Source organism: Stegostoma tigrinum, chromosome 31 (genome assembly GCF_030684315.1).
Source record: "Stegostoma tigrinum isolate sSteTig4 chromosome 31, sSteTig4.hap1, whole genome shotgun sequence".
In the NCBI taxonomy this organism is placed as follows: Eukaryota; Metazoa; Chordata; class Chondrichthyes; order Orectolobiformes; family Stegostomatidae; genus Stegostoma; species Stegostoma tigrinum.
Genome location: NC_081384.1, coordinates 16,113,984 through 16,130,177, shown reverse-complemented (window position 1 = coordinate 16,130,177; position 16,194 = coordinate 16,113,984). Strand labels below are relative to the sequence as shown.

The 16,194-nt window shown below is 39.7% G+C and overlaps 1 protein-coding gene across 6 annotated transcripts in view; it reads right to left on the bottom strand.

Annotated features, from left to right (window-relative positions):
- The window catches only part of nbr1a (NBR1 autophagy cargo receptor a), a 67,143-nt gene that overhangs the window by 41,890 nt on the left and 9,059 nt on the right, over window positions 1-16,194 (bottom strand). For all 6 annotated transcript variants that reach the window (XM_048560482.2, XM_048560483.2, XM_048560484.2 and 3 more), the window contains exons 2-5: window positions 5,949-6,011; window positions 4,614-4,632; window positions 2,199-2,221; window positions 145-363 (exon numbers count right to left, since the gene is read on the bottom strand). In XM_048560482.2, the coding sequence (XP_048416439.1) occupies window positions 145-363; window positions 2,199-2,221; window positions 4,614-4,632; window positions 5,949-6,011 (324 nt within the window). The remainder of the gene's footprint in view (window positions 1-144; window positions 364-2,198; window positions 2,222-4,613; window positions 4,633-5,948; window positions 6,012-16,194) is intronic.

Sequence of the window (16,194 nt, the reverse complement as noted above, 5' to 3'; positions counted from 1 at the left end):
AACAGGCATGGCTCTATAGGGATCCTTTGTCCAAGCACTCTAATTCAATTGCATGATGAAATCAAAGGCTAGCTATGTTCTGTATTTACATTTAAGTTGCTTTTTCGACTTTGAAATTTCTAGTGCTGCATAAAAACATTTTACCTTTACTTTAGCTTCTTCTGTGGCCTTCATGCCTTGGCCAATGCATTTCGCCAACTGTGAATAATGTTTAATTTCTTTTTTCTTAGCCTTCTTATTCTGAGACTCTTTCTGTTCATTATTTTCAAAGGTTCGTTTTGCACACTGGCTTTCCATTTTTTCCTTCAGTTGCTTGACTTCATAAACATTCATTTGAATCTGATTTCCTTGTTTAATTGCACTCTAATTACAAGAAGTAAAAATAAAGGTTACAATATTTTACTGCAAATGAAACATTTGAAATTCAACAAATGGTTCATCACCAAAAAGATTACTGAATGCATTTTTTTCAAAACAAGTAGTAGGTGGGTATTTAGCAGGCAGTAGGAAATGTAATGCTTATGATACTGTAATATTTGGTGAGAGGATGTTAATTCAAATTTCACCAAGTTACGAGCGTGAATTAAATAAGTTGATTTACTTGTGGTAGACAATAAGGCAAGGAAAAATTCCAGTTGCCTACATGTGACTCCCATCTCCCCTTATACTGTTACCGATTGCTTCCCTCTGAGTTAGCTAAGCAAATAATTAGGCAACTGATATGGCAGCATTGTTTGAACCCAAAGGACAAGCATAAAAAAAAATTAAAAAAGAATGCTTGCAGAAAAACTAAGTTGCAAAGTCAAGCACATCAGCATCAGCATCAGCATTAACAGGACAAATCATGAACAGGAACACACACCACATAAGGGAAACTGAACAATTTGCTCTATTAGAAATACTGCCTCTTTCAAATTTATTCAATAGCACTAAAATGAGCTATGAAGTGCAAAGCCCTGACTCTTCCATTTCCAACAAAAAAAAGTGGGGACTAATTTTGATAAAAGGCATCAACATTGTTTAACAAATTTATAAGATCAAGTATCCACCACATTAAAATTGGAAGGATTTTCAATGCAAATTCAACTGTGTCTATTGTGATGGAACAGTGTATAATTTTTAAGTATGAAAAATGATATTAGTATGCAAGTTTCAGAAGCAGATGGATGCTAGTTATTTATTGACAAGGAGGGGTTTGCTCTTTGAATCCCTTTGGAAGTGATGAAATCCAGCATTGGTCATAAAGGATGGTAACTTCAGACCTTTAAAGGTCTTAATGGAAAGATGTGCCTACTGGTAAACTTATAACAGGTACAGTAAACATGTAAGGCCACGTGGTTTGTTTTCAGTTCAATTTAGTAGACACTAAGGTGGAGTATAGAGGTAAGTTTAGATTCCTTCCTAGGAGTAGTTTAGGAAGCCAGTCACTTCAGTAGAAAATTTTCATTTGTGAAACTGACAAACCAGGAGAGGCTGGTTAGAAATCTGTGGGTTATTAGAACCAAGGAAGTGCAAGTGTTGAGATTTGTGAAAACCTCATTCAGTAGATCAGAAAAAGAACCATTAAACTGTCTCACCACTGCAGCGAATAAGTTGTTAAATGTCAGTTCAGATCTGGATACAATTCCACTGCATTTAATGTATAGTGTCTTTAATGCATAGAGTTAGGAAACAGGCTGTTGCGTGTTTTGAGATCTTTCTAAATGACTACTAGATTTAGATAGCTCATTTTGTCTTTTATTATCCTTTTACGTAAAAAAAACTTTTGTTCAAAAAGAAAGCCTGCAGCCTCATGGGAATATGTCAGTTCAAGTGGTGGTTAGTCACTAAGAAAAATAAACATGATTCATCAAGCAGGTTTTCATTCTGGGATCTGAACTTGTCAAGTTATACCATCAGTTGGGATCATAATATAATTATTATTAACTTTTACTATATTGAACATGAAAATGATTATTCATATACAAGATAAAATGTAAGGGAAGTATAAGTAACTACTAATATATGTTTAATTATAATGAAGTAACCGGGCCAGCATACATATTACAGATGTGTTATCTTTATTACTGTATTCTGAACCACTTTTCTTACAACAATGCTGTTCATCTTTCATAACACTGTTATTAAGCAGAAAGTAAAGGACTGGCGTAACACTGAGTGACACATTATTAAACAGTAGTTAATCATTGTGTAATTACCTTCAAAACTTCTTCATATTCCTCTGTTGTAAAAAAAAAACAGTTTTTAAAAAATAGTCATACAGAATAGAGTGTACCTATGCAATTAAAATTTCCAAACACGTACCTTATGGATCTAAGTCTATACTGGTAACCAGCCATAGACCACAAAGGCATTAGAGAGGGAGGCACCTACTTGTGTAGAGACAGTAGGAACTGCCAATGCTGGAGAATCTGAGATAACACTGTGTGAAGCTGGATGAACACAGCAGGACAATCAGCATCAGAGGAGCAGGAAAGTTTGACATTTCGGACCCTGAAGAAGGGTCTCAACCCGAAACGTCAAACTTTCCCGGTCCTCTGATGCTGCTTGGCCTGCTGGTGTGAAGCTGGATGAACACGAGTTATCTCACCTATTTACGTACCCTGAAGGGCACCATTCCACATAAATTGTGGGTCAAAGCAAGGAGACAGGCCTCCATAAACTACCACTGTAAAAACAAGGATTCCAAGTGCATTGTAGATGCCTTTCTGCCTCACACTCTATCTGTTTAGCCTTGCAATGAACCTTGCACTTGCCCAGATGACTAAACTACATATCCAAAATAAAAAGTTACAGGGAACATGGCATGTTAAGTGGTCAAGATAGGGTGCAGGCTGGAGTACTGGATTGGATTGAGCTCACAAGAAACCACTCAGAAAAGTTGAAATGTGTTGAAATTACTGCCAAAAGGATTGTTCAGTAGTTACTTACAACTTAAATTTATTAGACCTTACCATGGAAACTGGCTTGGTTTGTGGATAAGGCTGTTACTCATTCTGACATCCTGTCCTAATAGGAACAAGCTGAATCGGAGTAAACACTTCACTGCTGTTATTTTCAGCACAACTTAGAGTTGTACACACTTTCTATTTCTTTGTTGTTGGAATTTTAAACAGTACTTTTAAAACACATTGGAAGACCTTTTGGAATACTTTGTCAAGACTTCACCAAAATTCCAACAGTTAAATTCTCTGGGGATTTCACTTAAAGAAAAAGAAAATGTTACACTACTATACTCTGCAGTTATAATCTGGAGAAAAGAATATAGTTCTAAAAAAACTGTTGGTGAGATGTCAGCACATTGGTTAGGCCAGTATTTACTGCCCATCCCTAACTGCCCAGAGACAATTACAATCAGCCAAATTGCTGTGGGTCTGGAATCACATGGGAGATAAGGATGTTTCCTTTTACTAAAAGAGAACTGGCAAACCTTATAGGTTTTAACAACATTTGACAGTAGTTACGGTGAGTCTCACATTTTATTCCAGACTTTCACTGTATTTAAATTTCACCAATTAGCACATTGGGATTCAAACCCATGACCTCAGAAAGCAAGCCTGGGATTTTGGATTACTAATCCAATAGACAACATTGCATTACTACGTTCTTCTGTCTGCATGTTTCTCAGGCATCATCTGGATCGAAAGGAGGAATAAGACATCAGACAAAACAGTAATAGCTGTTAGAGGAGAAATGGATAGGATGGGGAGATGGAGTCCTTCACCCTGGCAGTAAAGGGCATCCATCTTCTTCTGGACATGTGCAAGAACCACCAGTGTCACTTTCAAAAATCTATGTGATCTCTTACTGTGTCCCAGAGCCAACCTGAAACCTTCTCCTTAGTGTCAGTCAGCTTTCACTTTTCATCTACATCCCGAGCAAATAAAAAACAAAAACACGCATTTACAGCCCACAAAAACTTCTAACCAGTACTCAGGTACTAATGCTAAACCTGCAAACGAACACCTCCAGGCAAGTTAATCAGTGGTTAGGTCCAATATTGCACTTTAAACACACACTTGTAAACAAAAGCATCGACAGCACCATTTAATTAGCACTATTCAACATTTCACAAAAATAATACTCCAATAATAAACATTTATAGTTAACAATAAACATTGTTTAAAAGAACATAGGTTCTTTATACAATGCTACAAACATAGGTTTACCTTAACCCAATGATTAAACAAAAAAAGATATGAATCATAATGAGGATTGCAAAGCACAAATTTAACTAGGTAATTTGGATATTACAGATGATATTGAGCACACAGTATGTCCTGAGACTCTTTGTGTAAGTATAGTACTTTTGTACACTAATAAGTTAGTTCCAAAACTTCATTGTGGAGGGTTAGAATCGTTTGAGCTATTTGCGAAAATGGCAGGCATGAAGAGGGGAGAAAATACAAACTTACATATTATAAGCTTATTCTGAAAATTAATGATTCTGGAGTCACAGCAAAACTTTGTTTTCTGCTAACAACTTATTGCAGGCAAACCAAATGTTTGAGAAACCCAACAAAGTTACGTTGTTGAATATTTCAAAAGTGACTGACATGTAAATCATTTACATGTTGTCTATATTTTTAAATTTAATTCTATGGCACACTCACCTGCACTATTAACAGACACCTAAAAAACAAAAAACAAGTTATGAAATAAAGCAAGAACTACAGAATATTCTCAAAATTTTCAAAATCAAGTACTTACATAGCTTTGAAAACTAATTGTCAAATTGCTGATCTATCTTTAAGGTTCCCTTCCTCAAACACTGAGGTGCTTGGGAGCATAAGACCATAAGACATAGGAGTGGAAGTAAGGCCATTTGGCCCAGAGTCCACTCCGCCATTTAATCATGGCTGATGGGCATTTCAACTCCACTTCCCTGCACTCTCCCCGTAGCCCTTAATTCCTTGTGAGATCAAGAATTTACCAATCCCCGCCAGGGGAGCAAAAGAGCATATCAAAGCAATATCACATATCCACATGCTGTGAACATGGAATTTTGATCAGCAAGGGAATTAATTTCTGCACAGACTTAGCACATGTTTCCAAGGCAAGTTTGAGAAAATCACATGCAGTTTGTGCACGAGACATAGACTTGCATTTCTAAATTCTGCTCAAACTTACAGAATTTTGAAGCAGGTTGACTAGAATCAAGGTTATGGACCTGAGGCATACACAGGATGACAGATGGAGGTTAACCAGTGAAAACCCTCCAGATTACATAACAGTAGAGATCACTGGCAAGCTTCCACTGCTTATAAAACTAGCCAATGTGTCAGCTTTATCTAGACCTCATGACGGATTTATTCTGACACATCCCGTTAATATGCCAGACCAGCTAGTCATTCATCAACTGCATCCTGCAGGACTAGCTCAATTATCCGATTTCTGAATCTGCTAAGGATTCAACATGACTCCTGTTTTTCATTGGTCAAAGAACTCCAAGACGACTGGTATCGAACCACCAAGTCACATTTTTTTAAACACATGTCATTAACCCAGCTAGCTCAGCGCTGGCACCTACAGTGAGCAGAACCCCTGCCACTCCTGTTTATAGCTGCCAGCTGTAACTCCCTCAATGGACCAGGTTAATAGCCCCAATCAGGGAACTCATATTTATGAGGTCCACCTGCCTGAGCTCATTCCAATCACTACAATTGGTGTGCTCTTGCAGCCAGGTGAGCCCAGGGAATTTATTTATTTGTATTTATTCTCCAGGAAATTATTAGTGGTCATTAAAACAATATTCAAGCACAGGTTTAAGCCAGTGCTAACGGACCAGAGGTACTAAGGAGTTCACAGTACAACCTTGCACAAAATACCTGTATTAATTAGAGAAGGTTACACAAGTAATGGACATTCCTACTTTGAGAAGTAAAAGCCAGGGTAACACGAAGAAAGCCAAAAGAATTCCAAAAGATTTGAGCACTGCAAATGCTTACCTCTTCATTATCTTCATCAAAATACTTCATTTGCACTTTGTTGAGGTCAAAGGAAACTTGTACCTGGAAAAAAAAAAGGAAAATACTGTGTATTTTAATTTACCATACAGTTACAGAATTTGTCAACCATAGTAACATTTTACACTACACCCAATGTGCCCAACTTCTAGCAGAACAGCTTGAGGGCGGTGAATTAGTAAACAGCATCTGCACTGCTGGAATTCGGTTATGAAAGTAAATCAGTTCTAATTAGCACTGTCATTTCAAATTAAGTTTGAGAATTCATCTCAAAAAACAATGTGACAGGAGTAGTGCTTTTCAAACAGACTGTACAGCCCTCCCGAACAATCGGGTTTAACACCACACCACAACAATTTTCCACGCTTGCAGGAGTATTCCCAGAAATCTTAAAAGAAGAAAGAGCATTTTCTTACCGAAGAGAAAGAAAAACAGAAATTGTGGAAAAACTCAGCAGGTCTGGCAGCATCTTTGGAAAGAAAGCATAGTCAACGTTTTGGCTCAAGTAAGGAACCAAGGGAGGTTCACTGGAGCCAAAGTGTTAATTCACATTTGTCTCTGCAGACGCTGCCAAACCTGCCGAGTTTTTCCAGAAATTTCTGCTTTTCTTTCTGATTTTCAGCATCCACAGTTCTTTCAGTTTTAAATTTTCCCTACTCATTCCTTCAAATTCAAGTTATTACAACCTCTGAGAATACAGACCTTCTCATTGACATTACTGATTGGCCTACCTGTACTAGTTACTCAGAGGCAATTGCTCATCCAATTTTTCTTCTCACCCGGTCAGTGACAGAGAAAACCTCCTTGGGCAAACTGTTCTCACTAATGACAGTATTCAGATCTAATGTAATACCATTTCGATAGAACATTCAGGAATCTCTAAATGCATTGCACTGATCACAATATTCAAGTCTTGAATTTTTAAGCAAAGAAATACTTTTTAAGGCAGAGAAATACTTTGTGGAAAGAACTTTACTAAATATAGACTTCGCTGGCCATGTGAATTAAATATATTGTTAAAGGTTATGGCCAATGAAGTCTGAACATTTTGTAAAATTCTATCACAATATATTTCCTTTCATTCTTGAAGAAGTGCAGCATAATTTCACACATTCTAACATATTGAAATACCATTGCAGCAGTTTTATAATAGCACAAAGATTTGTCAAGCACTACTCTAGAGAAAGCTAGCCAAAAAAAAAGAAAATACACAGTCTGATGTCTACAAGTTATGGAGGGGTAAATAAATAGCTTTTTGTCAAGGTTTGGAACAATCTCCTGAGATCTAGGGAACCCAGTTATATGCTCCAGCTTTAAAATAATATTTAAAGTGAGGGAAATCAAATCAGATTAGAAGAATACATCATAGAGAAAGATAAAAAGGAAGGGAATGGCCTAGTAGTATTATTACCAGACAATTCACCCAGAAACTCAACTAATGTTCTAGGGACCTAGGCTCAAACCATGCCAGTGATAAATCAGAAAAAAACAATTCCATCTGGCTCACTAATGCCCTTCAGGGAAGGAAATCTGCCATCCTCATCTGGCTTGATCTACGTATGACTCCATATCTTCAGGAGTGTGGTTGACTGGCTTGCTAGGCCATTTCAGAGGGATCAGTCTCAACAAAGACAGGAAACCAGACAGACTATCTGACATTAACCTAAGCATCAGAAAAGACAAAGGCAGAAACACCCAAGGCAACCCTGGGAAGACCTTCTTACTAACATCTGGGGGCTACTGTCAAAATTGGGAGAGCTTCTCATAGGCTAGTCAAGCAACAGCCTGACATAATCATGCTCATGGAATTATATGTTACAGACAACGTTTAAAGTACTGACAAAGATCTGTAGCTTGGGTTGTGGATGAGGTTGTTGACTTGCTCACCGAGTTGGCTTGTTTTTGTTCAGATGTTTCATTACCATACGAAGTGGCATCATCAGTGGAGCCTCCGATGATGTCACCTAGCATGGTGACAAAACGTTTGAACAGAAACAAGCCAGCTTAGTGAGCAAGTCAGCAACCTTACAATGCTCCAAACATTACCATCACCATCCTTGGGATTACCATTGACAAGAAACTCAACTGGACTTGCCACATAAGCAATGGTTACATCAGCAGGTCAGAGGCTAGGAATCCTGCAGAAAATAACTCATCTCCTGACTCCCCAGTTCAGGCCACCATTAACAAGATACAAGTCAGGAGTGTGACGGAATGCTCCCGACTCACCTGGATGGGTGCAGGTCCACCAACACTCAAGGAGCTCGACATCATCTAGGGCAAAGCTGCCCGCTTGATTGACATCACATCCACAAGCATTCACTGATGTTCAATAGCAGCAGTAGCAACAAGATGCACAGCAGAAAATTGCCAAAAATACTTAGGCAAAGCCTTCCAAATTTATGACTACCACCTTCTAGAAGGACAAGGGGAGCAGACACATGGGAACACCACCACTTGCAAGCTTCCTCCAAGTCACCCACATTGAGACTTGGATGTATATTGCTGTTCCACTGCTGCTGGGTCAAAATACTGGAATTTCCTTCCTCAGAGCATTGTGGATCAACCTACAGCAGGTCAACTTTCTCAAGCGCAAATAGTGACTGACAATTAATGCTGACCTGTCAGCAGTGATGTGGATGTTCCACTAATGAATTAAAAACAAGTGCATTTGATACAGTTTCCTGAAACAATATGTTACAGCACCAACCAGGGATCAGGCTAATGCGTATTCAGACAGTTTTAATAAATGCTCTTCAAGTAAGAGAGATAATCTGGATAACAGTGACCATAACCTGGAAGAACCTGGCATTCTTTTAGGAATGAGAAACTTTGGTCAGAAACAATAATGCTAAACTGAAAAAAGGATAAATATAGAGAGGGCTGTGTTGCTGGAGTGGACTGGGAAAGGGGTTTAGCCACAAAGACGGCGGTGGAACAATGGTAGAGAGAGCCAGAATCATACAGCATGGAACTGACCCTTTCGTTCAACTAGTTTATGTCAACCAATTTCCCGAACTAAATTAGTCCGACTTGCCTGCGTTTGGTCCATACCTCTCCAAACCTTTCCCATTCACGTACCTATCCAAATGTCTTTTACATTTCATTAAATCCAAGATGCTGCAGATTCCTCAAAGACTGCCAGTTCTCTTGCAATCGTATTCAAGTGGTCACTTTTAATGTTAGACTGAACAGCCTAGTATAAGAAATTATTTGGTATTGCAGGGGATTGGTTTTGAGCACAAAGTCTTGTCAATTTCCACCGAGATATACACACACACACACACACACACACACACACACACACAAGCAGCACAGGCTGACATTTGGAGTTACTTCCCAGAATAAAACAAAATGGTTGCGTCAGAGAGTTGACCTGCACAGAACATGACAGTTTGGATAGTTTGTTCCTCACTTTTGAGCATAAGGCTGCCTTCAGTCATCTTGAACAAAGTAGAAGTTTGGAGGGGACACAGGTGAAGGACAGAATGGCTTTGTTCTGTCATGTAAAAATTCTACAAAGTGCATTGGTGCTGTATGATGAACACAGTAGAGGGAGGGTATGAGTTGCTACCCTGTTTAGTCATAAGCTTTAACCAACCCGATCATGAATTTATTAAACAAGTGGGCATACACCTTCCTGTGGACTTATTCTCTCCTCTTAAACTTGGGATGTGAAATGCCTCAGTCAGCGACTTTACAGAAGTTTAATTTATGCTCAATTGAAAATGATAAAACAAAATACATTTTCACAGTGTGAGATAGTGAGGACTGCCAATGCTGGAGTCTGAGACAACACAGTGTGGAGGTGGAGGAACACAGCAGGCCAGGCAGCATCAGAGGAGCAGGAAAACTGACATTTCGGTCAGGACCCTTATTCATTTCAGAAATGAAGAAGGGTCCCGACCCGAAGTGCCAGCTTTCCAGCTCCTCTGCTGCTGCCTGGCCTGCTGTGTTCCGCCAGCTCCACACTGTTTTACCTAATTTCCACAGTGTCTCTATTTTATGTGTCATAGTCATAAGAATTTCCATCGGAATATGGAAAACGATTTATAATACTTAGGAAAACCAGTGATCAAACCTAATCTCTCAATATGCTGGGAACCAAAATTTCTGAATGACTGGAAAGCTGTATGCTCATTTTGCTTCATTCTTCATAATTTTACAAAGCCATACAATTCAAGACTGAGATAACAAAGTGTAGATCTGAATGAGCACAGCAGGCCAAGCAGCAGAGGAGCTGGAAGGCCGACGTTTCAGGCCTAAGAAGGGTCTAGGCCCGAAACGTCAGCCTTCCTGCTCCCCTAATGCTGCTTGGCCTGCTGTGTTCCACCAGCTCCACACCTTGTTATCTCAGATTCTACAGCATCTGCAGTTCCTACTATCTCTGAAACAATTCAAGACTGGTTGTGATGGATGACTACTTATTCAATAAAATAAAAACATTGCATTATTTACTGCAAAATTTCAGGCCCCTAGCTTGTGGCTATAAGAAATTATGCTTTGACTATATTTCCTCTGCAACCCATTATTTCCCGTAATTGCAGTAAATTGCAGGTAAGGTACCGAGAATTAATGGAACTACAGAAGGATAGCGCATCATACATCAATTTAGTTAATTCCATTGTTTGGGTACAAAGTTCAAGATAATTACCAGTCAAGCACATCAAAATATTAGAAATCTCTCCAAAAAATATACAAGAAAGTCTATAAAAAATTAAATGAGCACGCACCTTAGGTTTTCAGAAGGGCTGTTGTCTCAGAGACAAATTCAAGGAACCGAAGTACAATATACAGTGTAGGATTTACCTTGTGTATCAGTGGACTTTGTATGTTGGCATTGATGTATTACTTGGCTAGAAACCACTAAGAGTATAACAACAGTCTCACCCAATTCTACTTGACCTATTTGAATTTCTAACTTCCAAACTGAGAACAGACTCTAAATATATATGTATTTACGAGGTAAGAACACACCTTTTGGTGTACAAGTGCTATTGTAATGATTGTAACAAAGTCAGCCAGGTGGGCTTCAGATTTGACTGCCCAACCAGAACTGATTAACAATCCCAATCAGGGAGACCTGGCTGACAGATATAAACAAGAGTGCCAAATATCCTATTCACTCAGAACTGGCTCTAAGGAAGCTGGAATGAGGATCACCTCGGATTAATGAAAGGTGACTTGGTGAAGTTATACCAGCCTCTACAGAGTTATTTAGGTGGTGACAGGAGAGAAGCATGCTCCTGAAGAAATCTGTTCGCAACAGTTGTCTTTGAGTTGGACTAAGCATTTCTTGCAATCCAAACTTTGAAGGCAGGCTTTGAGGATCAGCTGACAGTTTCACCAGATACCAAACTTTCCCATTTCCTAATTGATTATAGGACAACTCCTGATGCAACTACAAGAACAGCTCCAGCAGAGTTGACAATGGAGAGAAGATTCCACACTAGGTTAAATCTGATCTTCTCGGAACCAGAGGTGGGTGGTGGCGGGGAGTGGCTGTTGGTGAATGCTGGACAAGACTCCACTATAATTCCCCATTATCTCTGATACAATTTTAACCTCACTGCGAAGTCTCCTCCAGGGATACCTAACCTGAAGAAGTTCTCCTCCATCCATCTTCGATCTGCCTGCCCCCTCTCTCCCTATTTATTTTGGAACCCTCTCCCCATCCCCCTTTTCTGATGAAGGGTCTCGGCCCGAAATATCAGCTTTTGTGCAAAGATGCTGCTTGGCCGGCTGTGTTCATCTAGCTCCACACTTTGGTATCTCTCTCTCTCTCAAGACTCCACTAAGGAAGTTTACTTCAGGGGCTGATGTTTGGTGTTGGAACCAGGGGAATAGCCCTGCATGAGTTACAGATATGGTCAATGCAAGGTCAGGTCCAGTTACATATAAAGGTCAGGTTGATGTGGCGGTTCTGAACAAGCATGTAGACGATACGAAAGTTGCAAGCTTGCAAATGGTGCAGAAGCAAAATGTGCCAGACTCCTCGATTGCCTTTCCGATTATTCCGAGTCCATTGGATCTCCCTCTCCATCAAACGTTGAAAATACCTCAGAATCTATCATGGACATAGGAGGTGTCATCGTCTCAATGCCTCTGCCACCTGAAGAGGAGAATGAATTTCTTCCAAGCTGCTCCAGGCCCTTCAGTGCATTACATGCTGCCCGTGTCAAAGGCAGAGTTGGAAGAACCTGGCCTAGTGCTAAAATACCAAGAGGAGCTACAAAAAAGGACAGGCCTACGTCCTCATTTTCAGAGGGGCAGAATGCAGTGATTGTAACAAGGCTAGCCAGGTGGCTTATAAAATAAGAGTTCCCTGATTGTGGCAGTTAATCTGGTCCAATCAGAGAGTCCTGACTGACAGATAAAAACAGCAGTGTCAGAGGTTCTGTTCACTCAGAGCTGACTCAGAGGAAGCTGGATCTGTGTTGAGGATTCTCCAACAGGTAAATAAAGGGTAACAGGATACCATCCTCTGCGGAGTTACTTCAGCTATCATTCAAGCCCTTTGAAATTTGTTTTATAGTCATTCAAAGTGTTTTGTTTCTATTGATTAGGGAATCCTAGGATGGTAGAAGTCAAAGTTTCACCAGGGAACCAGAAAGGTAAAAGACACTGAACCCCAGTCCCTGGACAGTACTTTAAAATCTATCGAATGAAAATTGGATGAGCTAAATGCGCTGTAGAGTATTGTTCAGTCAGTCAAAGAAGATGAAAATTAACTTCCCTATACTGCTGGACATCAGTATTGATACAACAGACTGGAGAAGGCTCAGACACAAGAGCCAAACAAGTAAATGGCAAATTTAGGGCTGATATCAGGGAGAGTTTGAAAATAAGGTGATCAGCAAATCAGTCTGCAAAGTATCTCAAAAAATTATTTTACATCTCCATACAGTAGCCACAGCCCAAAATGACCTTCAATTCAAAACTGGGTATGGGCGTGATTTTCACCATAAGTGGTGATAGGCACATCGGGCAGTTGCATACATGACTGAAGTATGAATCAGTGTGTGAAGTTAAACTTGCTTTCAGGTTACACAGTCAAAATTCAATTTCAAAATTAAATATTATTTTGAGAGGTGTGGCTGCCCCATGGGTACAGTCTGGTGACCAAGTGAGTTATGATTGGTCATTGGTACCTCTCACATGTTTTAAAGTATCCAACCAGATCCGAGATGCAGTATCAAGTATGTGCCAATTCACTTTATTTACATGATTCCAATGCATTCCAGCCATATCATACTTTTGTGCTGCACTCACAACAGAATAATTTCAGGAAAGAATTTTAGTCCTATTGCCTGTATTGTTCAATCCTGAAGTAAAGGCTACACTGTAATTTGTACCTAGGATTCACTGATGCACCTCAATGGAAATCACAATTAGTTCCATAGGCTTTTCAATTAAATTTCTACAAACTTGATGTTTTTACATTTCAGCACAGTTAATAAGGAAAACTCACAATGAAATAAGTACTGTTTTAAAACCAATTTGACTGCAATTTTCTCCTCAAGCTGATCTGACAGTTAACCATGACCGCAGAAACTGAATTTATTGCAACAGTTTCCTTAAAGCCAAATCAACTTACCATTACAATGTACATTTAAAAGAAAATTCTAGGTCCAAAATAAGAGGTATCAAAGTTGATTTAAATCTTTTCAGCTTTAATTCTTATGCTAAAATGCACAGAGATTTTCCTTTCTCCTGGAGGTAGTATCCTAGTATAGACTGAGGACTGGCAGTCTGATGGAGGACAGAATTGAGATGGTGGTGGTGGTGGGGGTTATTATCAGGATGGTAACCTTTAATTAGTAGTGCCACAGAGATCCAGAGATAGAGCTACCATTATTTACAAGATATATGAATGGCTTAGATGTGGAAAGTGACTGCATTATTGCCAAATTTGTGAATGGAGGGGAGGGTAAGAATGAGAATGACACAGTCTACAAGTGGGCAAAAACATGGCAGATGGAATATCACGTGGGAAAACGTGAGGCCATGCTCTTTGGCAGGAAGAATAAAAACCTGTTCATTACTTGAAAGGGGCCAAACAGCATAAAGCTACAGCACAAACATTTCATATATTACAAAAAGCTAGCACAGAATTTCAGTAGGTTTACTGGAAGGCAAATGGATGCTGGCCTTTATTTCAAAAGGGAAAAAAGTACAAGAATTGTGAAGTCTTGCTAAAACGAAATGATGCACGAGTCAGACAGCACTTGGAATCCAAACAATTTTGGTCCCCTTATCCAAAGAATGATATACTGACATTGGAGACAATAGACTGATCCCTGGGGTGAAGGGACTGTCTTATGAGGAAAGGTGAAGAATGATAGGTGACCTTATTTTTTGAAAGATATACAAAGATTCTTACAGAACTTGACAGGATAGGTTTTCCCCTTGTGAAAAAGTTTGGGAGCAAAAAGGGCACAATCTCAGAATAAGATGTTGCCCATACAACAGTGAAATGAGGAACTTCTCTGATAGATAGTCAATGTGATGAATTCTTAACTACAGAGATTGGATTGTTAAAGCATATTGAAGGGTGACATAGACAGGTTTTTAATCAGTAAGGGGATTGAGGATTATGGGGAAAAAGGCAGCAAAGTGAGGTTGATCAGCCACCATCAGTAGCCACGGATGATTAGGGATAAGTGACAGCATAAAATTAAAAGAAAGACCTGACAAAAATGCACAAAACAGCAAAAAACAAAACCCAGTTAAATCGTAATTATGCAAAGACCAGCATAGGGCCACAAAATAGCTTACAAGAAGTACTAAGGGGGATCATGAATAGCAACTTGGCAGGGGCTTAAAATCAATAGGAAGAGGTTTTATAGTTACCAAAAAAAAAGGGAAAGCAGGTGGCCAGGAGTAAAGTTGGCCCAGGGAAGACAAAGTGAGGATACTGTCAATGATGATGGGGAAATGGCAGATATACTGAACAATTTCTCTGCCTCAGTATTCACAGTAAAATAAGGAGGAAAACAACACAGCAGATAAGGGAAGAATCAAGATATGGAGCTGGATGAACACAGCAGGTCTCTGCAGTTAATCTCAGTTTCACCAGCATCTGCAGTTCCTACTATCTCTGAAGGGAAGAATCAATGCAAGAATGAAGGCATTGAATTGAAATTGGTGGGTATGATATTGTCAGAATTACAGAGGCCTGGTTGCAAGGGGATCAGGGCTGGGAACTCAACATCGAAGGATACTCATCCTATTGAAAGGACAGGCAGATGCACAGAAGTGATGTTGAAGCAAAAGACATGGAATCTGTGCAGGTAGTATTGAGGAACCACACGACCCTGATGGCAGTCAGCTACAGGCCTCCAAGCAGGAGTCAGGATGCGTGGAAGAAAATAAACCAGGAGATACTAAAGGGATGCAAAAAAGGCACTATTACAAAATTCATTGGGTATTTCAACATGTCGGTGGACTGGAAAGTTCAAGTTGGAAGTTGATCCCAAGAAAGGGAATTCATGGAATGTACACAAGGTATTTTTTTGGAGCAGCGTATGGCAGACACCACAAAGTTACAGGCAATTCTGGATATGGTGATGTAATGATGCAGTCATGGTTGGGGAGCTGAAAGTGAAACAACTGCTAGGGATCAGTGACCATTTACGATGGGATGATCATAAAATGATGGAATTCACCCTGCAGTTTAAACTTCAAATGCATGGGGAGGAGCTGGCCAGAGATGACTGGAAGGGAAACCTATCAGGGAAGATGGTGGAATATCAATGGCAGGGATTCCAGGGAGTAATTCAAGAGGCATAGCAGAAATCTATCCCATGGAAGTGCAAGAATACTAAGGGGAGGACAAGGCAGCCATGGTTGACAACGGAAGTCAGGGAGCAGCCGCTCAGGTGACACAGTGGTTGTGTCCTTACCTGTGGACCAGGAGGCTCAGGTTCAAGTCCCTTCTGCTGCTGAGGTGTGTATTAATACCTCTGAACAGGTTGATTAGAAAATGTCAAAAAGCAAAAGAAAAAGCATATAATGTGGGGAAGATTAGAGGGAACTTAGAGGATTGCAAAACCTTAAAAACCGATAGAGGATAACAAAAAAGCAATAAAAGGGAGGAGATGAAATAAGAGGGTACTCTAGCTAGAGATGGAGGTGGCAGATATGATAGGCGCTTTTAAGAGGCTTTTAGATAAGCACATGAATATGCAAGGAATGGAAGGATATGGACCAATGGGCAGGCAGAAGA